General features: G+C 37.2%; 1 protein-coding gene across 10 annotated transcripts in view; it reads right to left on the minus strand.

Annotated features, from left to right (window-relative positions):
* The window catches only part of R3HDM1 (R3H domain containing 1), a 209,860-nt gene that overhangs the window by 17,081 nt on the left and 167,298 nt on the right, over positions 1-25,481 (minus strand). For all 10 annotated transcript variants that reach the window (XM_032856157.1, XM_032856158.1, XM_032856160.1 and 7 more), the window contains one exon: positions 1,852-1,955. In XM_032856157.1, the coding sequence (XP_032712048.1) occupies positions 1,852-1,955 (104 nt within the window). The remainder of the gene's footprint in view (positions 1-1,851; positions 1,956-25,481) is intronic.

The raw sequence follows: 25,481 nt of genomic DNA on the forward strand, positions 1-25,481 counted from the left end.
CTGGTAGATCTTTAAATACTAAGAAAATGGCAGTAATTTTACACTTCTGAACAAAACTTTACTATCATATATGCGAGCCAGATTTAAGCCCTAGAGCTTTATGCTACAAGTGTGTGTTTGAAAAGGCATTAAAATGGGACTCTGTAGGCCTAAACATCTCATTCTAAAAACAACAGGTCCATAGTTATCTATAAAAGCGATTAGTTTAAAAAATAAATTAATTTAAAAACTGGCATTAAATACACAAAGAAGAAAAAGTTTGGGATGTGGGAATCAGAAAGCACAATTTTAATACTCTGAAATGTCTTGTAACTCTGGGAAAATCATTTAACCTCTTTTATTACATGTTCTCATCTGAAAAAGGCAGCAAAGACCTCCTTGGCTAACTTTAAAAAGTTTTATGATCATATGCATGCACAAACACTTGTTAATTATATGACAGAGGTAAGGAGACTATTATATCTGACTCCTTATCTGACTTATTTCTCTCGTGTACTAGTCTACAGCACCACTAGTATTAGGCATGTATGCTGTCTGCCAGGTAAGGTAGGATTTTTATGCCTTGAGGGCCATAGTTTGTACTGCAGTAACCAAAATGGTAGTTTCCAGTTCCCTAGAAAGAGATCCAGCCTGACTGGCTAGGTAAACCACAGAGGGCTGACTGCTCAGGGACACCTCAATGATAGAAGCCCGTGCTGAATGTACACTATTAGTCATTTATTTCATAATCTTTTACTGTTTCTTTGTTTCTCAGAGATTTACATATGTCAAGAAATCATTATAATAAAATATGGCATCATGATAAAGGATTATTTAAGATAGCATGGAAACCAAAAAAAGAAGCAACCAACTCTATTTTAAGTACTATGGAAGCCTCTGTAGAAGAGGTGATTTTTGAGTCAGACCTTAAGGATGAGCAGGATTTTGGCAAATAACAGTGGATGGGCATTCCGGGCAGAGGAAGAGGTACAAAAGTATCTTTGGCATGAAAAAGCATGGTACTTTGTCAAACACAGTTCTGTTTGACATGAACATGTAAGCATAATTAGGAGGCTTACTTGCTAGGGAGTTTACACGGAGAATCCATGCGCACTCTAGATTCAGAGAAATGACATTAAAGAGACTTTTGTTTCAGGAAAGTATCCTTTGAACAGTATGTATGTGTGTGTGTGTTGGGAAGGAGGAAAGCTGGGTGTGGGGGAAACGTGGAATGAGCACAATACTCAGGAGACTGCTGCAAATAAGATGTGAAAAGAGTGACCAGTAATGGCGGCAGTGGGGAAAGAAGGAAGGCATGAGATCTGAAGGAATGGTGGCAGCACGAATGTGAAAGAAGAGACCCGCAGAGAGGTGATTATGACTCTGCAAAGTTTTTGGTCCCTAGAGAGAGGGTGAGGTGAGGGATGCGGGTAGAGGGAGGAGCATTAAATCTAAAGTGCCTCTGACAATACCAGGTAGGGATGCCCAGACGGCAGTTAGCTATTCGGCCTCATCTCAGCCAAAAGAAGATTTGAGAGGCACTGGCAAAAAACAGTTGTTGAAGTGTAGAAGGTAGATGCATCTGCTAGGAAGAGCATGAAAAATAAGGAGATGATCCCAGAGAACATCAATGCTTATGAGGTGGGGAAAGAAGGAGAATCTGAGAAGAGAAACAGGATAGCAGTGTGGGAGTTACAGCAGTTGAAAAGGAAGGAGCGGATGGGAACTGTTAGCTCTGAATTTGCAAGGTACCCTAAATACCTTGGGTATATCTCAGCACATAAGAAGCTGAAAACCGTGTTCTAGACATGCCTAAGGAACTCAATTTCTCAAATGGACAAACCATTACCTATTTTCCAGTTATATTCATACCTGCACACTGGTGGCTTTGAAGCTGCTGGGAATTGCATGGTGAAGTAGTTCGAGGAAACTGTACTTGTTCTGATCCTGGATGTGGCAAGTAACCCACTGATGAGCTAGAGGGGAAAACATGAGACAAACACAAAAACAGCACAGTGAGATGGAGATGACTGTGAAGACTCTGAATGAACAATCCTACAAATTGATTTAAATGAAATTATTTTTTAAAGTGGTTAGGAGTAAAAATAAAATCTACCACTGTTCTCTATGAGTTATAAACAATTACTTTTTGGATAAAAATCTCCTTATGTTTATGACAATAATACGGATTCTTTTTTAAATCAGGAAACACCACTCCTAATTTCATTGCTCTTAGTCCTTCACAAATTACTCTAAATATGACTTTTTTATTATTCAAATAATTATTCAGAAAAGAAGAAAAATAACTTTACGAAATGGAAAAGTAATTTATTTGGCTCTCACTTAGCTATATTTTAGAAAAGAGAATATGCAGTTTGACAACGAGACTCAGAGAATAATGTTTAACCACCTTTAAAAAAAAAGATTTTAGGGGTGCCTAGGTGGCTCAGTTGTTAAGCATCTGACTTTGGCTCAGGTCATGATCCCAGGGTCCTGGGATTGAATCTGACATGGGGCTCCTTGCTAAACAGGGAGCCTACTTCTCCCTCTGCCTACTGCTCCTCCCGCTCCTGTGTGTGTGTGTCTCTCTCTTTGACAAATAAATAAATAAATAGATCAATAAAATCTTAAAAAAAAATCCAGACTACAGGACACTTAAAAAGACAAATGTGTAAAAACATAAGCAATATTTGTAGGGCAGCTGTAAATAAAAATGCCAACTAAGAAGTTAACTACTACAATTTTTAACATGCAAAAGGGTTATAGTTTTGTGGGTTAAAATTTTTTTTTAGGGATTTCTATACAGAAATACTCATGAATGAAATGCCACAATATCTGAATTTATTTAAAAATCATATGGGAAGAGGATGAGGTAGAGCTTTAGAGGAAAACAGATGGGTCATTAGTTAATAACAGTAGAAGTTACGGGTACATGGGGGTTCAGTGCACTTTATGTTTATGTACATTGAAGAATTTCTGTAATAAAAAGTTAGAAATGTTTCTTTAAATCAGGCTGACAATTCTCCAATTACTAAAAATTCATTAAGTTTTATGGCTTCTTAGTGGCAGTAACTCATTGTGGTTCAATAAAAGGAAAAAGAAAGGGATGTAAAGAGAGGATGTCACAAAAGGTGATTCTGGACTATAAGACAAAATGTAAAAATAGAACTTCCTGATGTAAATTACGATTGGGATGCATTATGAGTCTCAGCTAAGCTGTGGAAATAACACAGATCAAGACATGGTTTGTAAACATGCTGCTACTAGGAGAACAGAAAGTTTCACTATAAGGTAGAAGGATTTTTAGGTTCTAATTGGGATACATGCCCCCTTGGGCCATGCAGTACCCCTCACCCTGATCTTGATCACTAAGCACCTTCTAATGGCTTATCTGAGGCACAGGAATGACAGGAAGCCACCCAGAATAGGAATAAGAATATTCAGGTCACTGAGATGAGTGAGATATCCCATACTACTAAACTACAAATTGCCATTCTACTTCACCACTTTAGTGGGTTTTAGTTTTATATAGTTGGTATAAACTGGTTTGCTAGTCCTAGATTATCCCTTAAGTAAATGAATTACAAAACTGAGTTCCAAGACCAAGTGATCTCCTTCAAAAGACGTGAAGACACTTTAAGGGACCGGGCAATAAGTAGCTCTCTTAAATTTCTTAAATGTTCTATTTTCAATAACCATCAAATTTGTCTTTTACAAAGGCAGAAATAGAATAGGTTAGAAAAAAAAGAAAAAGAAAAGCAAAAGAGTCAGCTTTTTAAATACCACTCTCACTTTAAAAATGCAAATATTTATAATACATCAAAAAAAACCCCACACCCCGTTTTGTAGTAGTTTCAAAAATTTTTCCTTTGGGAGACAGTATAAGCAGAAAGGGGACTTTTTAAAGCAAAGCACCAGGCCTAGTTCTTAAAGAAGTTCATACACTTCCACTGAACAGGAAAATAAAACATCAATTCCATGAATCCATCTGGTCCCAAGCTTCCTAAAAACCATGAATGTAAATTAAAACTAATAATATCAACTTTCAAAGGATTTGAGTCCATTACAACAAAAACTGGCCAGTTTTTACACCAGTTGTTTTGCTCTATTTTTAAGGAGCTGTCCCTTCCCATTCTATAGTACGGCCAAGTTAAATTGCTGCAAAACTGCCTCTCCAGGATCAGCAGAATGGATAAATGACGTAAATATCCAAAAGGTTTCTTCTGGGTTTTCTGTAACGTTAATCTTATTCCTACAATGTTCTATGATAATTCATAGGTAAAAATTCCTCTTTCCTCTAGTCATTTGTTTTTTTGCATTCTTACTGTATTCTGGAATCAAACCCATGATGGAAGAAATGATAAACACATTATGTATTTTTAAAATCAGAAAACCACTGCAGTCTACCAAAGTCTGAAGAATTTTAAAAAAAGTCCTATAACCATTTATGAATGCTTAAAACAGTCTTTTTAGGGAGTACTCCCAATGCCTCTTTGATTAGATCATGGTAATCTATTTGATACACTATGAGTGGAAATTAATTCTTATTAATATACTCTCTGGGTATTCTTGCAAATTCAAGTGATGTTACACTGCTATCTATTTCAATGGCTTTGACATTTAATATTTGATACAGTGGAAAGCACCATGGATTTTGGTGTCAGGAGGCAGCATGAGTTTGAGTTCAAAGTCCACTTACTTGCAGCACGTCTTTGAACTTCAGCTCTCTCATCATTCAATGCACCATTAATCCTTACCTTACTAAACTATGAGGAAAGACCTGGCCAAATAATTCAAAATACAAAAAGTCAAATGCAAAAATGTACATCTTCATTAATGATGAAAGAACTGAATTAAAATGAGATGTTTCTATTATGAAACATGAGAACAAGTCAGTACCTAAAAGGACTGTAAATCAAAGGAAGATTTTGTCAAAATACATGAAGAACCTTAAAAACAGACCTATTTTTTAACTTATTAATTCCCCTCTAAGGACTTTATGCCAAGAAAGAAATTCAGATTGCTTACTAAATGGTTCAATTAAGTGAAAAAGATGAAAAAGACCTGCATGTTATTCTTCCTTTTTTTTTTTTTTTTTTTAAAGATTTTTATTTATTTATTTGACAGAGATCACAAGTAGACAGAGAGGCAGGCAGAGAGTGGAGGAAGCAGGCTCCTGGCTGAGCAGAGTCCGATGCGGGGCTCGATCCCAGGACCCTGGGATCATGACCTGAGCCGAAGGCAGAGGCCTTAACCCACTGAGCCACCCAGGCGCCCCCTTGTTTGTTTGTTTGTTTTTAAATATTTATTTATTTATTTATTTGAGAGACAGTGAGAGAGAGAGGGAGAGTGTGAGCAGGGGGATGAACAGTTGGGGAGAGAGGACAAGCAGACTCCATGCTGAGCGCAGAGCCCAACATGGGGCTCGATCCCATGATCCCAAGTTAATGACCTGAGCCAAAATCAATTGTCGACGCTCAATGGACTGAGCCACCTAGGCGCTCAACCTATATGCAAAGAAAAAACTACATGAAACTGTATGAAGAGAAAAATATGAATGTGACAACAACAGTTAACTTAGGGTTGTAGGAATACAGCTGATTCTTGACAATTTATACTGTTTGTTATTTTCCAAAAAAGCATGCATACATTTTATAAGTATAAAAAATAAACACTAAAAATATCCAATGAAAACTGCCTGGAAAGTTTGACTTTTAAATGTTGCTTTAGGGATTTAATTCCAGTGAATGATCTGAATCTCCTTCAGAACTCCTCAGCAGATGTCAGAGCAAGGCCATCTGGAGACAGTTACACTGATTCTATGCAACATAAACCTTCAATTCATTTGAGGGTCAGCCGCACAGCTGAGCTTGCTGTCTCTAGAAGAAAATACGAGTTTTCTAACTTATAACCTTTCTGCAAGTCAAGGTGATTTCTAGCCTATTTTTGTGATGATGGTACCTATTTAGGACAACATAAATAAAACTCTCAACTAATTAGAATTTGGCCAAACTATGGGGCGCCTGGATGGCTCAGTGGGTTAAAGCCTCTGCCTTCGGCTCAGGTCATGATCTCAGGGTCCTGGGATCGAGCCCCACATCGGGCTCTCTGCTCAGCAGGGAGCCTGCTGCCTGCCTCTCTGCCTACCTGTGATCTCTGTCAAATAAATAAATAAAATCTTAAAAAAAAAAAAAGAATTTGGCCAAACTATACGCTTAATGAATAAAAATAAATTTCAGGTAAAAATTTTACTGTATAATATTTCAGGTTTTCCCTTAAATGCAAAAGGCCAATTTTCCTTAGCTTTCTGGTTAAATGTTCACATTTATACAAATACTCATTTACAGCTTACCTATTCCCTATACCTGTATTTTGAATTATTTGGCGAAGTCTTTTCCTCATATTTCTAAAAACTCAATAGACTTAAAAATAGAGAATAGAAAATACTTAAAAGACAAATAAAACAAAGATGGGACAAGGCCACCTGAGACAACATTGTTGCTTTCATTGAACACTGAATTTGTGTTTCTTGGCAGCTAAGACAAAATGGTGAATCCAGAGGATCAAACTCTGCTGGGATGGTAAGAGAAGCAAGCGTTTAAGCCCCTGGTAGGTACTGTATTACACACATATCGTAATTATATTCTTTGATGAATTTAAAGCATGTAGTTAATTATAGAAGAATCCAGTCTTCTGATATGAGAGACAGTTCATATTTTACTAGGAAACTGAGGGACTGGGGTGGAAAACTGGCCCTATGATAAGATTATTTCCCATTAAATAAACAGGTAGGCTGTGAAAGCCCCTGCAATAAGGGCTAACATTTTCCTTACAAATGAACTTTGAATACTTCAGTTACTGGTATGAGAGCCAAAAGTCCACTATAATATTTCATATAAAAGATGCCTTCGACTTGAGCACTGTAAGGGTAGCTATAATCAAACACAATCAACCATAAATAGATCTCTGGTACTATTGGGAGAATGATTTTGAGAAGGACCATATTCCGACCAACCCATTAGGATGAACTTGATATCATTAAGCAGGGGCGTTATTGGACCTGTTGGATACAACACTTTAGTAACTCAGTGAAGTGGTAGAAAACATCTGCCAAACAATAGTTTTAGCTTTATTATAGTTGGTCTTAAGCTGCTCTTTCTGGGAGTAATTTAGCTACTTAATAAGTCTGCTCTTAGAGTGACACCATAATATTGCCATTGCCACTGAGGATAATTGTTATACACCAATGGATAAGCTAAGGAACATGATTCTGTTCCTCAAATAGTTTCATCAAATCTTTTAAATATAATTTCAAAAGATGGGATGCCAGAATAGTATTGTTTCATACTGTTTAAGTCAATACTTCACCTATTAGAAATTGACTTCTGGCATGACAACGTTTCTGTTAAACTGCTCCCTAGAGGAACTGGTGAAACTATAAAAAAGCAACCACTTAAAGTCTCTGGAAATGGTTCTAAGGCTGACCAGTATATAAGAAACATCTTAAGAACATCTATAAAAATCTGGCAGGAAAGATTAGTCTGGTATTTGAACCAAGACTGCTCCCCCTTGACCCCCCAGTTTAGTGAGGGATAGACTACTCCAGAGAGCTGCAGTCCCCAAAACACGGAGCTCCCTCTCCTTGCAGCACCCAGATGGAGGGCTTTTTTCCAAGGAGGAGTGGTATGTCACTTTTCTCATCCTGCCCTCAAGTACCTGTGCTGAAGCTAAGTCCAAAGTGAGTGAGGTCGAGAGGTGGAAACTCCCATTCCCTCAACCTCCATTTGTGGAACTGAGGGTCTACTTCGGGTGTGACATGCTGAGCAAGTTCTGGACCCTGGTATGATCACTCTTGTCCCAGCTCCTTAAGTGAGGATTCCATACCAGGAGAGGTCACGTGAGGACCCCTCACTCTCCACCAAATATTCAGCTCATAGGGGAGATAGGGTGTGATTTTGAGAGAAGCCTACAATGTCCATAGCTCCATCTCCAGAGCTCTCACTTGGAGATTCTTCTGAGGAGTAAACCTCATAAAACAGATAGGACCTAATTTCCTCCCAAGAGAACTATCTTCAGTTGCAACAGAAAGGGAAGAAGTTCAAGTCTACATGTGTGGTCAAGAACAGTAGAGGTTGTGTAAAGACAACTGGGAGATTCAGGCTAAACTGTAGGCCTGCTAGTTTGCAGGAGGGCATCAGGTGAAAAAACAGCTGGAAGGAATCTTCTTGAGGTCAGAATAAAAATCGAACACTGACCCCAGAAACCTGACCTTCAAAGGAGCCAGATTTTGAAAGGATTATTTTGTAGAGCAATTTAGGCACCAGGGCATTTTTAAAAGCAATAGAGCAACCAGCTAGCAGGTAGTAGAGTTTAACAGTTGGATGTTCTTTTTTTTTTTTTTTTTAAAGATTTTATTTATTTATTTGACAGATCACAAGTAGGCAGAGAGGCAGACAGAGAGAGAGGGACAAGCCGGCTCCCTGCTGAGCAGAGAGCCCGATGCGGAGCTCGATCCCAGAATCCTGGGATCATGACCTGAGCTGAAGACAGAAGCTCTAACCCACTGAGCCACCCAGGCACCTCAACAGTTGGGTGTTCTAAGGGAGAGAGGAACAGAGTCCTACTAAAACAACTGTCATCCTAGAACGACTATGAGAATACCCAAAGCTTTCCTTCCTTGAGGAACATCAGAGGTAGAACTTTGGAGGTAGGGGAGTGGGGAGGAGTTTAAGGAGACTTCACTAAAATGATCCAGATCCAGTAAGTCACTAAACAAAGTAAACAACAGGGGTGCCGAGGTGGCTTGGTTGGTTAGATGTCCGACTCATGATTTTAGGGTTGTGAGCTCAAGACCTGTGCTAGGGTCTATGCTGGGCATGGAGCCTACTTTAGATTAAAAGAAAAGAAAAGGAAAGAAAAAATGAAAAATGTAAACAACATCAAGCACCCGAAGCTGTTACAATATATCATCTAAAATGTGTAACTGAAAAAAAAACATGGGACATGCAAAGAGCAGAGAGCCCGATGCGGGGCTCCATCCCAGGACCCTGGGATCATGACCTGAGGTGAAGGCAGAGGCTTTAACCCACTGAGCCACCCAGGTGTCTCTACTTCCTTTCTTCTAATTGATTTATAAAAAAACTGTATAAAAGAATATGTATATAATGTAATGCTGGACCCACAGCATATAGAAATGTAATATATTTGTCAATAATAGCACAATGTAAATAGGTGGAGCAAAGCTATAGTGGGATAAGGAAATGCCTATAGATGTTAATGTGATAATTATAACGGGTACTTTTTTCTGTATGACGCTACAATTAAACTAGTATAAATAAGAAGTTGATTTGGATATGTAAGATGTATATGGTAAATCCTAGAAAAATCACTAAAAAATATTCAAAAAAAGTTGGGGCGCCTGGGTGGCTCAGTGGGTTAAGGCCTCTGCCTTCGGCTTGGATCATGATCCCAGGGTCCTGGGATTGAGCCCCGCATGGGGCTCTCTCTCTCTCCCTGAAGCAGGGAGCTTGCTTCCTTCTCTCTCTCTCTCTGCCTGCCTCTCTGCCTACTTGTGATCTCTGTCAAATAAATAAATAAAATCTTAAAAAAAAAAAAAGTAAAAAAAAAAGTAAAGAAAATGGTACATTATAAAATATTCATTTAATGCAAATGAAAGCAGGAAAAGTAGAAATGAAGAAACAAACACATGAGAAAGAGAAAGCAAAATGGTAGACATGAGCTAACTACATCAATAACATTAAATATAAGTGGATTAAGCAATTCGGCCAAAATACAGAGACTGTCATAAGAAAAAAAATGATTATACACTCTAGGAGACACACAGGAATAAAAGGATGGAAAAGGATATATCACACAAACAATGACCATGAGAAAGCTTAAGTGATTATATATTAATATCAGATAAGATAGACTTTATCATCTTTTTTAAAGATTATATTTATTTATTTGAGAGAGTGAGTGAAAGAGAGAGAGCAGGAGTTGGGAGAGAGAAGCAGACTCCCCCGGCTGAGCAGGGAGGCTGACAAGGGGCTTGATCCTAGGAACCTGATATCACGACCTGAGCTGAAGGCAGATGCCCAACCATCTGAGCCACCCAGGCTCGGATAAGATAGACTTTAAAACAAAAGACATCTTGAGAGATAAAGCATTTCGTAATGAAAAAGTATAAGTCAGACAATGTAACAGTTACAAACATATCAGCCCCTAATAGAGAGCACCAAAATATATGAAGCAAACATTGACAGAAATGAAGGAAGAAACAGACAATCCAATAGGTGAAGAATGCAATGGTCCACTTTCAGTAATGGATAAAACAGTAATACAGAAAATTAATAAAGAAATAAAGACTTGGACAACACTAAACCAACCAGACTTAGAAGACATCTACAGAACCCTCTATCCAAGGACAACAGAATACACAATAATTTTAAGTGCACATGGAACATTCTGCAGGACACACCATATGCTAGGCAATGAAACAAACCTCAATAAATTTAAAAAGAGAGAAACAATACAAAGTATGTTCTCCAACCACAATAGAATGAGGTTAGAAATCAACAGGAAAAGACTGGGGACACAGATAAGTAAAAATTAAACAACACAGCCCCACATAACCAATAAGTCAAAGAAGAAATAAAAGGGGTAACTAGAAAATACTTTGAGATGAATGCCATTGAAGATAGAGGGAAACCCATAGCTGTAAATGCCTATTTGAAGGAAGAAGAATGATCTCAAAGCAATAACCTACATTTTCATCTTAAGACATGAGGGAAAAGGGGAAGAGCAAACCAAACCTAAAGCAAGTGAAAGAAAGTAAATAATAAAGATTGCAATGGAAATAAAATGCAGAAAAGAAAAACAGGAAAAAAACCCAAATCCCAAATATGGTTCATTGAAAAGACCAACAAAACTGACGAACTTTTTGTAAGACTGACCAAGGAAAAAAAGAGAAAACTCAAACTATTAGAATCAGAAACAAAGAGGGGAGATTTCTACTGACTATATAGAAATAAAAAGCGTAATAAAGGAACACTATGAAAAACTGTACACCAATAGATTAGATCAAATTCCTAGAAATATATAACTACCAAAATGGAATCAAGGAGATATAATCTGAATAGACCTAAAACAAACCAAGAGACTGAAGTAGTAATCAAAAACCAACTTATAAACACAAAAGCTCTCACACAGAAGCCTTCAACAGTGAATTCTATCGAACATTTAAAGAATTAATACTTCCTCATAAAATCTTCTAAAAAAATAGAACATTTCCCAACTCCTTCTATGAGGCTAGTATTACCCCAATACTAAAATCAAACAAAAGTATCACAAGAAGAAAACAGACCAATATTTCCTGTGAATATAGATGAAAAAATCCTTAGTAAACTAAACTAGCATGTGAACCCAGCAACACATGAAAATAATTATATACCAAGACAGAGTAGGATTTATCCCAGGAAAGCCAGGGCCATTTAGTATCTGAAAATCTATTAATGTAATATATCCTATCAACAGACTAAAATACAAAAATCACATGATCATCTCAATAGGTGCTGAAAATATATTTGACAAAATTTAATACTCTTCCATAATAAATATTCAACAAACTAGGAGTAGAATAGAATTTTCTCAATTTGACTTAGAGTTTCTATAAAAAATCCACAGCTAATATCATACTTAAGGTGAAAGAATGGGTGCTCTCCTGCTAAAATCATTAACAAGGACATCTGCTTTCATTACTGTATTGAACATTGTACTGAAGTTCTAGACAGAGAAATTAGGCAAGAAAATAAAAGGCATCCAGATTGAAAAAGAAGAAGCAAAACTATTATCTTCACAGATGACATGATTTTATATATGGAAAAACCGAAAAAATCCGAATACAAAATTGTATTTCTATACATTTCCAATGACTTATCAAAATAAAATTAAAGCAATTCCATTACAGTATCACTAAAAAATGAAGTACTTTAGGTATAAATTTAAGAAAAGAAACACAAAATTAACTCTGAAAACTCAGGAACACTGTTGAAATAAAAGATCTAAATAACTGGAAAACATCCCATCTTCATGGAATGGAAGACTTAACATAGTTAAGATTCCAACATCCCAAATTAATCTACAGATTCAATGCAATCCCCACCACAATCCCAGCTGACTTCTTTGTGAAAATTGACAAGCTGATTATAAAATTCATAAAAAATTGCAAAAGACACACGATAGCCAAAACAATCTTGATAAAAATCAAAGTTGGGAGGACTCACGTATCCCACTTTCAAACTTCATCAATACAGCGTGGCACTGGCACAGGACAGACATACTGAGCAAGAGAAGAGTATTCAGAAATAAACCCAGACATCTTATCATCATCTGACTTTTTTTTTTTTTTAAGCATTTATTTATTTGAGAGAGAGAACATTCGTGCAAGAGCACAAAGTGGGGGGTAGGTGTGGAGAGAGAGGGACAAGAAGACTTCCTGCTGAACACGAAGCCCAGTGTTGGGCTGGATCCCAGGAACCCAGGATCATGACCTGAACCAAAGGCAGACGCGTGACTGACTGAGCCACCCAAGCACCCCGATCATCTGACTTTTGGTAAGGGTGCTCTCATTCAATGGGAGAACAGTCTTTTCAACAAATGGTGCTGGGGCAACTAGACAGCCATGTGCAAAAGACTATAGTTAGATCTAGTCTCATACCACATAAAAAAACTAACTAAAAATGGATCAAAGATTTAAATGTAAGAGCTAAAACTATAAAATTTTTAGAAATATAGACTATGAATCTGTGGTCTTAGAGTTGGTAATTATTTGATAGGACACCAAAAGAATGAGCAATAGTAGAAAAATAGATAACTTCATCAAAGTTAAATACTTTGTACTTGAAAGGACTACATCAATATAGTGAAAAGACAACCCACAAAATGGGAGAAAATATCTGTAAGTAATACATCTGCTAAGGGACTTTTATCAGAATACAGGGCGAACTTATACAATTCAATAATAAAAAGACATATAACCCAATTATATTGGGTAAAGGAACTGAACAGACATTTCCCAAGGAAGATATACAAATGGCTAATGATCGCATGAAGAGATATTCAATATCTTAATCATCAGGGGAATCAATATCAAAAGCACAATGAGACATTACTAGAATGGCTATAATAAACAAGTCCAATAATTAACAAGTATTGGCAAGGATGTGGAGAAATTAAATCACTCATGCATTATTTAAGGGAATTTAAAATGGTGTGGCTGCTTTGGAAAAGTCTGGCAGTTCCTCAAATGATTAAACAGAGTCACCATGTGATTCAGTGATTCCATTGCTAGGTATATACCCAAGAGATATGAAAACATATGCCCGCACAAAAACTTACAAACTAATGTTTATAGCAGCTGGTGTGGAACCAACCCAAATGTCCTTTGGTTAACAAATGGTTAAGCACAATGTGGTAGATCCATACAATGGAATATATAAAAGTAGTGAACTACTGATTCTGATAACATAGAAGAACCTTAAAAACATTATGCTGTGTGAAAGTAGCTCATCATAAAGGACTACCTATGATTCCATTCATATGAAATGTCTGTAACAGAAATCTATGGAGACAGAAAGATTAGTGATTGGGAAATGAGGGCAGTGACAGTTTCAGATGGTGAAAGCTAAATAGTACAGTTTCTTTCCTTTTTATTTTCATCAGTATATTCACATTAAAACATTTAATTGTGGTGAAATACACATAACTTTCAATTTACCATTTTTAAGTGTATAGGTCAGTGCCATTAAGTATATTCACATTCTTTTTTTTTTATTTGACAGACAGAGATCACAAGTAGGCAGAGAGGCAGGCAGAGAGAGAGAGAGAGGAGGAAGCAGGCTCCCTGCTGAGCAGAGAGCCTGATGTGGGGCTCGATCCCAGGACCCTGGGATCATGACCTGGGCCGAAGGCAGAGGCTTTAACCCACTGAGCCACCCAGGCGCCCCAGTATATTCACATTCTTGTACAATCATTACCACCATCCATCTCCAGAACTCTTTTTCATCTTGCCAAACTGAAACTGTACCCAGTAAATACCAGTTCCCCACTCCTTCTTTCCCCAGCCCATGGCAACCACCATTCTACTTTGTATATATGAATATGACTACTAGGTACCTCATATAAGTGGAATCATATAATACTTGTATTTTTGTAACTGGCTTATTTCATATACCATAATGTCTTTAAGATTCATCCATGATGCAGCATGTCTGAATTTCCTTCCTTTTAAGGCTGAATAATATTCCATAGTATGTGCACCTCACATTTTGTTTATCCATTAATCTGCTGATGGACACTTGCTTTTTTTTTCCCCCACCACAGGGTTTCTTTTTGAAGAGATGCAAATGTTAGAAAATTTACTGTGGTGACGGTTGCACATCAGTGAATATACTAAAAACTACATTTTGAGTAGGTAAACTGTATAGTATGATTTTTATCTCAATAATACTGTTGCAAACAAATAAAGAAATGGGAGAATGGACAAAAATGGTATATATATAAAAGGTATTCACAAAGGAGTTCTATCACATGAAGTTGCCCACCAAAAGGTTGATGACTTAAGAAAGCAGTATGGGAAATTCAAAACAAAAATGATGGAGTGCCTGGGTGGCTCAGTGGGTTAAGCCTCTGCCTTTGGCTTAGGTCATGATCTCAGGGTCCTGGGATCAAGCCCTGTGTCAGGCTCTCTGCTCAGTAGGGAGCCTGTTTGCTCCTCTCTGCCTACTTGTGATCTCTCTCTCTTTCTCTCTGTCAAATAAATAAATAAATAAATAAATTTAAAAAACATTATTGCCATCACCTTTTCTTTATGGTTTTGTAAATATGTCTGTTATTTCAAATTATTATTTTTTTGGATGGGAAACAAGGACTGAGTGTATTCTTCTCGAGCAGTAATTAATTCATTTGAAAAGCAAACTCCATAACTGCTACAGTTTTTAGTAGCTACTAAGGATGATATCTTTGAAAAATTATGAACAGTTGGCAAGATGTGCTAGAAGTCATTTGGTTTTTTGCCTTTTTAAACTACCTGATGTCTGAAAGCTTCACAAACTTATAACATTACTTAGTACCCATAACCATGTTCCCTGAAGATGTAATTAATCAACATAATCCACTTGGGGACTGCAGTAGTCTGGGTATCACATATTTAATTCTTCTGAATTAAAAAGACTAAAGCAGGGGCACCTGGGTGACTCAGCTGGTTAAGCACCTGTCTTCAGCTCGGGTCAGGATCCCAGGATTCTGGGATCAAGTCCTGCATCAGGCTCCTTCCTCAGCAGGGAGCCTGTTTCTCCCTCTGCCTGTTGTTCCCCCTGCTTGTGCTCTCTCTATCCCTCTGACAAATAAAGAAATAAAATCTTAAAAGAAAAAAAAAAAAAAGACTAAAGCAGTTAACACAGAACAGACCCTTTGAAACCCACTGGTCCCAATGTCTCACTTACCATGTGTGGCAATGAAGAAAATTTCATTACAGGGTTTTTGTTTTGTGTTTTTTTTAAAAGTAGGCTTCATGCCCAACACGGGGCTTAAACTCACAACCCTGAGATTAAGAGTTGTGTACTCTAGCGACTGAGCCACCCTGGTGTGCCCCTATAAATTTAAGCCGAAATTCATCAGCATAGCAGAAAAACAGAAAATTAATAGTTTATTCAAAAGCCAAGTTGCCTGGGTGGTGCAGTTGGTTGTGTCTGGCTCTTGGTTTTGGCTTAAGTCATGAACTTAGGGTCCTGAGATAGAGCCTGTGTCAGGCTCGATGCTCACTGTGGAGTCTGCTCGAGATTCTCTCTCCATCCCTCTCTGGCCCTCCCACTCATGCTCTTTCTCTCTAAAAATAAATAAATATTAAAAAAAAAAAAAAACTATTCAGGGGCATCTGGGTGGCTCAGCTGGTTAAGCTTCTGCCTTTGGCTCAGGTCATGATCCTGGAGTCCAGGAGTCCCAGGCTCGGGCCCCACCTCGGGCTCTCTGCTCAGTCTACTTTTCCCTCTGCCCCTCACCCCGCTTGTGCTATTTCCCTTTTTCTCTCTCACACACACGCTTCTCTCCCCACGCCCCACTCTGCCTGCCTCTCTGCCTACTTGTGATCTCTATCAAATAAATAAATAAAATCTTTAAAAAATATTCTTTATTTATTTGACAGAGAGAAATCACAAGTAGGCAGAGCAGCAGGTGGGGGCGGGGGGAGCAGGCTCCCCGCTGAGCAGAGAGGCCGATACGGGGCTCAATCCCAGGACCCAGAGATCACGACCTGAGCCGAAGGCAGAGGCTTAACCCACTGAGCCACCCAGGTGCCCCCATTAAATAAAATCTTAAAAAATAATTATTCTGTATTTCTTTTAGACTTAAAAAAACTCTTTCAAATTGAAATATAGTTGAAAGACTGTTGCATTAGTTTCAGATATACAACACAGTGATTCACCTTTATTATGCTATGTTCACCACAAGTGCAGACACCTGTTAGCATACAATGTTAGGACAATACCACTGACAACACTCTCTATGCTCCATATATTTCTTTTGCATCTTTTTGTTAGATTTTCTTAATAATAACAGCACTGTTGTAAATAGTTTTGCAGCAATTTTAATTTTGTAAGTGGAATATTTATGTGGTAAACTTTTAGAGGCAGAATTACAGAATGAACAAGTACAGCAGTTTTGTTAAATGTCATAAAACTGATTTATAGAAAAGTGGGCTTTTTATATGCCTACCAACCAGCAATATTTGTCTTTATGCATAACACTTTTATCTAAGTGTTTTATCCTCCATTTTTCATTAAAGATGCCTTAAATTCTCATTTCATAGATTGCTGGTGAGAGTAAACATTTTCTCATGTGATAATTTACTATTTGTTTTTGTCAAGTGAGTAAACGATCTCCATGAACTGTTTTGTCAAGTCTCACTATTCTTATTTTAGAACATACACAAGTGACAAAAGTATTTTATGTAATGAACTTTTATCAGACGTATTTGTCACATTTCCCCACATCTTGCTGCTTTTCTTTTGAAACGTCTTAATATAACTGTACTGGATCCTAACATTAAAACACTTAATAGTATTCGTCTACTGTTTGATAATATACTTCAAACTTCAATCAGTGAAAAAACCAAAACCATGAGAGAAGAATTTTCTCAGTGAAAAGAACAAAACAAAAAAAAATAATTTTCACAAACTCCTTACATAATCTGTTCCCTCTAACAATATCTACCTCACGTACTCTGTTTTTCCTCTATTTACCATATGTGAATCCTCTGGATTCTTATCCAAGGCTAACATACTTTCATTTGAATGTTGGCTCACCCCCTCTTTGGGAACCTTACAACTCCACCTCCTCCTATAGTGACAAATCTTTCTACTGCCTTTCCCTTCAACAAAGAAACACTTCTTTTTCCAATTAAGAAAAGGACATTCTTTCCTGACCTCATTTCCCTTCCTATATATGATCGCAATTTAATGTTCCCTTTTATGAAAACAATTCTCAAAAGTTGTCTCAATTTCCTTTTCTCTCATTCACTTGGATTTTATCTCCTTTCCCCATAATTAGGTCTCTCTTCAAGTGCTTTTATTACTTTTTTGGGGTTTTGAAATATACATACAACAAGAGTGGCCAGAAATAGGTTATACAGTTCAAAGAATTATAAAATGAAGTGCCATTCAAATAAAGAAACAAAACATAATTATCTTAGAAGTCCCCAAACCTCCCCCACCATGTACCTCTCACTGTCGTCTGGTTGTTCTGAATACACCATAAGACACTTATCCATTCTACTTGGGTTGCTGCTACAAACATTCATGTACAGGTCACTGGCACATATTTGTTAAGGTTTTAAGGCAGAAGCTGGAAAATTTTTTGTAAAGGACGAGCTAGTCCTATATTTAGGCTTCCTGGGATATGTATGGTCTCCATTGCCTATTCTTTGATTTTTAAAATCATCCTTTAAAAATTTAAAAACCAGGGAGGGTGGGGTGGCTGGGTGCTGGACAGTGAGGAAGACACAGGATATAATGAGCACTTGGTATTTATATAAGACTGATGAATCACTGACCTCTACCTCTGAAACAAATAATACATTATATGTTAATTAATTGAATTTAAATTAAAAATTATAAAAAATTTTAAAAACCATTCTTAGAGGGGCACCTTGGTATTCAGTCATTAAGGGTCTACCTTCAGCTCAGGTTATAATCCCAGGGTCCTGGGATCAAGTTCCACATGGGGTTCTCTGTTCAGCAGGGAGTCTGCTTATCTCTCTCACTGTCTCTCTGTCAAATCAATCAATCAATCAATCAATCAATCTTTAAAAAACAAAACTAAAAACCATTCTTGGCTTGTGCATCATATTTGGTTTGTGGGACACGGATGACTTCTGTTTTAAGGTATAAACCTAGTAGCAAAACTGCTAAATCACAGGGTTAGATATGCACACCTTCAACAACACAAGATGTTTAGTTTCTCTCTGTTTGTTTTCTGCATAAAGGCTTTATACCTATTTTGTTGGAATTACTTTCAGGCATTTACTTTTTAAAAAGCCTTTAAAAATTAAATTAAAAAAAAATCATTTTGGGGGCTCCTGGGTGGCTTAGTTGGTTAAGCATCTGCCTTTAGCTGAGGTCATAATCTCAGTATTGTGGGATGGACCCCTGCATCGGGCTCCCTGCTCAGCAGGGAGTGTGTTTCTCCCTCTGCCCCTCCCTCCTCTCTCCACTAGTGCTCTGTCTCTCAAATAAATAGTATCTTTTTTTTTTTTTTAAAGATTTTATTTATTATTTATTTGACAGACAGAGATCACAAGTAGGCAAAGAGGCAGGCAGAGAGAGAGGAAGGGAAGCAGGCTTGCCGCCAAGCAGAGAGCCCTATGCGGGGCTCGATCCCAAGACCCTGGGATCACGACCTGAGCTGAAGGCAGAGGCTGAACCACCCAGGCGCCCCTCAAATAAATAATATCTTTTAAAAAAATTCATCTTCAAAATGATTCTGTAAAGGGTTTTAAAATCAATTATTGTGGGTCTACTTTTATGTCTCTGTTAAATGCTCTGCAGTATTTATTTATGTTTCCTTAAAAATACTCAATTTTAAAGATTTCTTAGTTTTGCAGCTTTTTCCTTCATTTTCTTTTCTTTTTATATTTTTTTGTTAAAGATTTATTTATTTGAGAGAGAAGGTGTGTGAACGGGTGGGGGGGCAGGCAGAGGGAGAGGGAGAAAGAGAATCTCCAGCAGTCTGCTTGCTGAGTGCAGGGCCCCATTTGGGGCTCGATCTCACAGCTCTGAGATCATGACCTGAGCTGAAATCAAGAACTGAACACTCAACTGAGTGTTGGTTTTAAATAAAACTAGTCTTTGCTCAAACTTTAAGAAAAGGAGACCAAGATCATTTTTTTTTACAGCTTTGTGGAGATATAAATTATAGAAAATAAATTCTGCACAATGTGTATTATTTGATGAGTTCTGACATACATATATACCATAAAACCGTCACTAACTCCCAAAACTGCCTTCTGCCCCATTGCAGTATCTCCCTCTTTCCTCCCCCTCCAACTCCCCCTTAACCATACCCTGATCAAACATTGATCCGCTTTCTGTCACCAAAGAAATTAGGTTGCATTTTCTAGAGTTTTATATAAATGGAATCATATATATACCTTTGTCTGGCTTTTCTTCATTCAGGATAATTATGAGATTCATTCATCATGTTGCTGTATATATCAATAGTTCATTCTTTTATTTGCTAAGTAATATGCCACTAATGAATATAACACAAACTGTTTATCCATTCAGGTGTTGCTGGACATTTGGGCTGGTTCTAGTTTTCATTTCTCTTGGTTACCTAGAAGCGGAATAGTTGGGTCACAGAGCAGGTGTAAGTTTAAGATTTTAAACAACTGTTTGCCAAGGTGTGTTTTTGTTTTGACTGAGGTTTGAGAATTCTTGATATATTCTCCAGAAGTTTTAAATTTGATTTTTTGAGCCAGTATACTGCTTGACTTTTAATTTTTCTTCTTTTGTATAGGGCCAGTTTCCATCAGATATAGTTTTCTTTCTATCTGAAAAACTTCTTTTAACATTTCTTGCAGTGCAGGTAAGCTGGTTATTAATTCTGTTTTTGTACATTTGGAATAGATTTCATTTCACCTTTGTTTCTGAAAAACATTTACTGTACAAAATCCCAGATTTTTTTCTTTCACTGCTTGAAATAAAGATGTTGTGGCACTGTCTTCCAGACAGTTTTGTTTGTTCCTCAGTATATAATGTCTTTTTTTCTCTCACTGCTTTTATGATTTTCTCTTTACCACTTTTCTAGAAGTTTTTTCCTTCAGGCTTCTTTTGCTTGGAGACTGTTGAACTTTTTGAAACTGGGCTTATAATTTTCATCAAATTAAAAAAAACTTCATTACTTATTCAAATATTTTTTCATCCCTTCTCTTTTCTCTTTTGAGGATGCCAATTACATATGTATTTATTAGGCCCCTTGAAGAGCACTGATGCTCTATTAATTTTTTCTCCTGTCTTTTTTCTCTCTCTGAATTTTATATTTATATTGTTTCACAATCAATTTCAATTAACTGTTTTTTCTCCTCATTATTGCCTTAGTTTCCTATTTCTTTCCATACTTGGTAATTTCTGATTGGATGGCAGATATTATAAATTTAAATCTTGTTGAGTGTTGGATATTGTATTTCTTAACAGTATTTTTGAGCTTGTTCTGGGTCACAGCTAAGTTATCTAGAAACAAATTAATCCTTTTGAGTTCTTTTCTTTAGGCATGACGAGAACAGCCTTTAATCCAGGGCTAATGTTCCCCCACTACTGAGATCATGTCTTTTTAGGCCCCTTACTCAATGCCACATATATTATGAGGTTTTGACACTCTGGCTGTTAGGACTAGAAACCAGTCCTGTCCTTGGGTGAGTTCCAGGGATTAACCTGTTCCTGGTCCTGTATGGTTTTTGCACATACAAGTACCAGGCAGAAATCAACTAGACTTAAAAGGGTCCCTCTGTAGAACTCCACAGCTTTTTCTTGGCAGCTTCTTCTCCTCAGCACTCTGCCCTGTAAGGTCCAGCCATCTTGGCTTCCTTGCATTCCTAACCTCATCTCCTTAATTTAGAGAGAGGCTCTTCTTGGGGACCTCTCCCTGAGTGGTGGCTGGGAAACTCTCTCAAGGCAGCAAGTTGGAGGTACTGATGACTCATTTTATGTTGTTCTCTCAGGGTTTATACTCCTTCGCTGTCTAAAGAAAACTTGTTTCATATATTTCTCTGGCTTTTAAGTTAAGGGAGGAGGATAAATCTAGTCCCTAACACTCCATCTGGGCTAGAAACGGAAGACAAGAGGATGTAGATTTTTAAGATCCTTTCAGCAACTTGCCAAATACTGTTCCCCACACCAGTAAGTAAAATACAAAGTTAGCATATTCCCAAGCCAAAGGAATTAATCAAAAAATAAAAATACATGGGATATGTCAGAGGGGCACTCCAAGACAAACCTCTTCTGCATCCTAAACTTGGCTTATCTCAGGGGACTACATGTTATCTAGGTTACCTATGGCCTGGAGAAATACCAAATAAAATGGAAAGCCGTTCAAAATCTTGGGCTGTGCAGAATGTCACTGTGGATATTTAGAAATAATTTGGAAAAACTTAAAATGTACATGGTGAAGAAAGTGGTAAAAATCTAATGATTCAAAAAGTAGGCAGGGAAGACTAAGAGATTTTCTTTTCCCCTAATGTTTAAAAAATATACTTTTTAATCTGCATTTTTCCTTTATATCTTTCGAAAAACTAGTATCTATTTTTGAATAAATACCCGGGATCCTTCATAAACAAGTGGGTTCTCCAAGCTACTACATACTGTCTGGAAGGTTGCAAATGTCCTCTTCTTCTTACATCCAATGTCTTTTCCTCGTAATGGTTTTCATGCTTCCCAGCAACACCTGACTGTTAATCTTTGAAATCTCCTTGTATGTTGGTTTCTCCTTCCCTCTTTTCCTTTGTGATCAGCTTTCATTTCAGACCATTTCTTATTGGTCTTTTTTGCTGGCTACTAATCATCTACTATAGGTACTGGCCAACTATGGCCACTGGGCCAATTATGACCCAATGTCTGCTTCTGACTAGCCCACATGCCAAGAATGGTTTTTACTGATAAACATCTGCAAATAATTTGATGACAGAGAACACTCACTTTGAGCACCAATTAAATGAAATGTTATCTCCCTACCTTTAGTAATTCTATTTTCATTAGTAGGTCTGTATTAAAAAAACTGTGCTCAATTATTGCTATATTTTGAATTTTATCAATAAAATTTCTTTAGAAATTTATTTATTGATTTAAAATATTTATTTATTAGAAAGAGAGAGAGAGCATGCAAGCATGTGAACAGGGAGAGGGAGACAGGCAGATTCCCTGCTAAGCGTGAAGCCTGACATGGGGCTTTATCTCAGGACCTTGAGATCATGACCTAAGCCAAAATCAAGTGTAGGATGCTCAACCTACTGAACTACCCAGGTGCCCCTGGAAATCTACTTTCTCTTTCATTAAATAAATTTCTAAAATAGTATCCACAATTTCATATTCTTGCCTTTAAAACCTGAAGTATTTCCTTTCTGGCCTGTTACAGAAAGTCTGTTGACCCTACATCTGGTAAGTATTTTTAAGTAAACAATATCCAAATAATAATTACACTAATCTCCAACCCTAGCATTCTATTGTTGCTAGTGAAACATTTTCCACCAAGATATTTGAATTTTTTCTTTAATCCTTTTTTTTTAAAAAGATTTTTATTTATTTATTTGACAGGCAGAGATCACAAGTAGGCAGAGAGAGAGGAAGGGAAGCAGGCTCCCGGCTGAGCAGAAAGCCCTATGTGGGGCTCGATCCCAGGACCCTGGGATCATGACCTGAGCCAAAGGCAGAGGCTTTAACCCACTGAGCCACCCAGGCGCCCCTAATCCTCACTTATAATATCACCAAATATTTGCATCTTCTATCAAAGAGTCACCTAAATGTATCCCCTTCCTACTGCGACCACCACAAGCACGGATCTTGCTACTTGATGCTTGTGGTCTCTGCTCAATTCAAATGTGTCTTTGTGACTGCTACTGAACCAATAAAAAAACCCAAACAAACAAAAACATGTTATCACATCATTTCATGCTTCAGAAACCACATTTTTTGCTATTATTAGACGTCTAAAACAAATTCCTTAGCCTAACCTCTTACAAGCTGGTTTCTCTCCATCCTAACCTAAAAGGAAAAATTCAAATATTCTGTGGAAAGATGTTCAAAAGTAACATTTAATGAAAAAAGCAAGCTGCAGAATAAATCATTTCTATAAATAAATATACATATGCAAAAAATTTCACAGTAGCAACAAAAATATCCCTAATCTCTCTACCTTAAAAACAAAAACAGTGATGCTCTTTTTCCAAACCACAGCTATTTTACTTATCTACTTAAAAGTAGTAAAAGTATTAGAAAGGTACATACCAAAGTCTAAATTGTGATTATTTTGGTGAACAGTAATTGCTTTGCACAAAGGGCAATGGATAAGGCAGAATTTTAAAAATTCTAATCCATTTATTTTTATGTGGTTTAATATTTTTAAAAATTTTTTTAAAGATTTTTATTTATTTATTTGACAGAGATCACAAGTAGGCAGAGAGGCAGGCAGAGAGAGAGAGGAAGGGAAGCAGGCTCCCCGCTGAGCAGAGAGCCTGATGCGGGGCTCGATCCCAGGACCCTGAGATCATGACCTGAGCTGAAGGCAGAGGCTTTAACCCACTGAGCCATCCAGGTGCCCCTATGTGGTCTAATTTTTAAACCAGAGCTGATGAATAATACAATTAAAAATACAGAAAATACAATGTTTAAAACATTTAATTCCTAATGAAGTTTACATATTATGTGTGCACTGAGAAATGACTTGAGAAGTGCACCAAAAATTTTTTTAAAAAGATTTTATTTATTTATTTGAGAGAGCAAGCACACAAAGGCATGGGGTGGGCAGAAGGAGAAAAGCAGTCTCCCCACTGAGCAGGAAGCCCAATGCAGGGCTCCATCCTAGGACCCAGAGGTTCTGACCCAAGCTGAAGGCAGATACTCAACCAACTGAGCCACCCAGGTGCTCCCACATCAAAATTATTTAATTACACAGTAATTATTTCTGTGTAGTGAGACTGTAGTCAATTTCCTTTTTTACACTTTGTAATTCTTCTATATTTTCAAATTCTCTACAATGACTATGTATCATATATCATGAGAAATAGGGAAAAGACTGTTTTAAAGACAAAATACAGATATAGGAGAAATATTTTCTGTTGTTGACAGATACCCACTGAGTGAATGAGGGAGGGCCACAAGTATGGTCAGTTTACTTATGTATAAAATGATGAGATTTTTACATGAAAGGTCACCACTCCCTGCAATTCTTTAAATACCTATTAAATACTATTATTTTAATCTAAAATATTACGACTTTCAGTCATCTTGGTGAATTCATAAAAAATGAAATAGCTATAGCACCCTCTTTCCTTCTTATTTAACATCATTTTCATCAGTAAAAATTTACTAATGAGGGGCGCCTGGGTGGCTCAGTGGGTTAAGCCGCTGCCTTCGGCTCAGGTCATGATCTCAGAGTCCTGGGATCGAGCCCCGCATCGGGCTCTCTGCTCAGCAGGGAGCCTGCTTCCTCCTCTCTCTCTGCCTGCCTCTCTGCCTGCTTGTGATCTCTCTCTGTCAAATAAATAAATAAAATCTTTAAAAAAAAAAAAAATTTACTAATGAATTTGCTGATAAATTCATGCCTACAAAAATAGTAAGATTTTATATTCAGTGAAGAGAAAATGAATGTTATGGAAAGGCAATGTTTTAGCTCCAAAAGTCATTTTCTTTTTTTATTTTTTAAAGATTTTATTTATTTATTTGATAGAGATGACAAGTATGCAGAGAGGCAGGCAGAGAGAGAGAGGGGGAAGCAGGCTCACTGCTGAGCAGAGAGCCTGATGCGGGGCTCAATCCCAGGACCCTGAAATCATGACCTGAGCCAAAGGTAGAGGCTTAACCCACTGAGCTACCCAGGCGCCCCTAAAAGTCATTTTCTTATTATATTTTATTTCTCTAGGCTAGGTGTTAACTTCCTTGTTAATAACAACAAAAGCAAAACTTCACCAAAAGATATGTGTCAGACTGATACTTTGTTATTGACAATTATTTTAAAGGATGGCTGAGGCAAATGAAGAAATTAAAATGCAAAACCAGAAGTTTAGAAGAAATAAAATGAATTCAAGACAGGTTCCAGAAGTAGGACAAAGGGGATACCATACAAATAGTAGAATATAAAAATGGGGAAAAACATACTGTGGGGAGGAAAAAGGGAAAAGACTTAAAAGTAGGTTTTCTTTTTCATTATTTCATAAAGATACTATGAAGCATTTTTTAGCA

Source organism: Lontra canadensis, unplaced genomic scaffold (genome assembly GCF_010015895.1).
Source record: "Lontra canadensis isolate GAN:19392208 unplaced genomic scaffold, GSC_riverotter_1.0 scaffold11, whole genome shotgun sequence".
Classification (NCBI taxonomy): Eukaryota; Metazoa; Chordata; class Mammalia; order Carnivora; family Mustelidae; genus Lontra; species Lontra canadensis.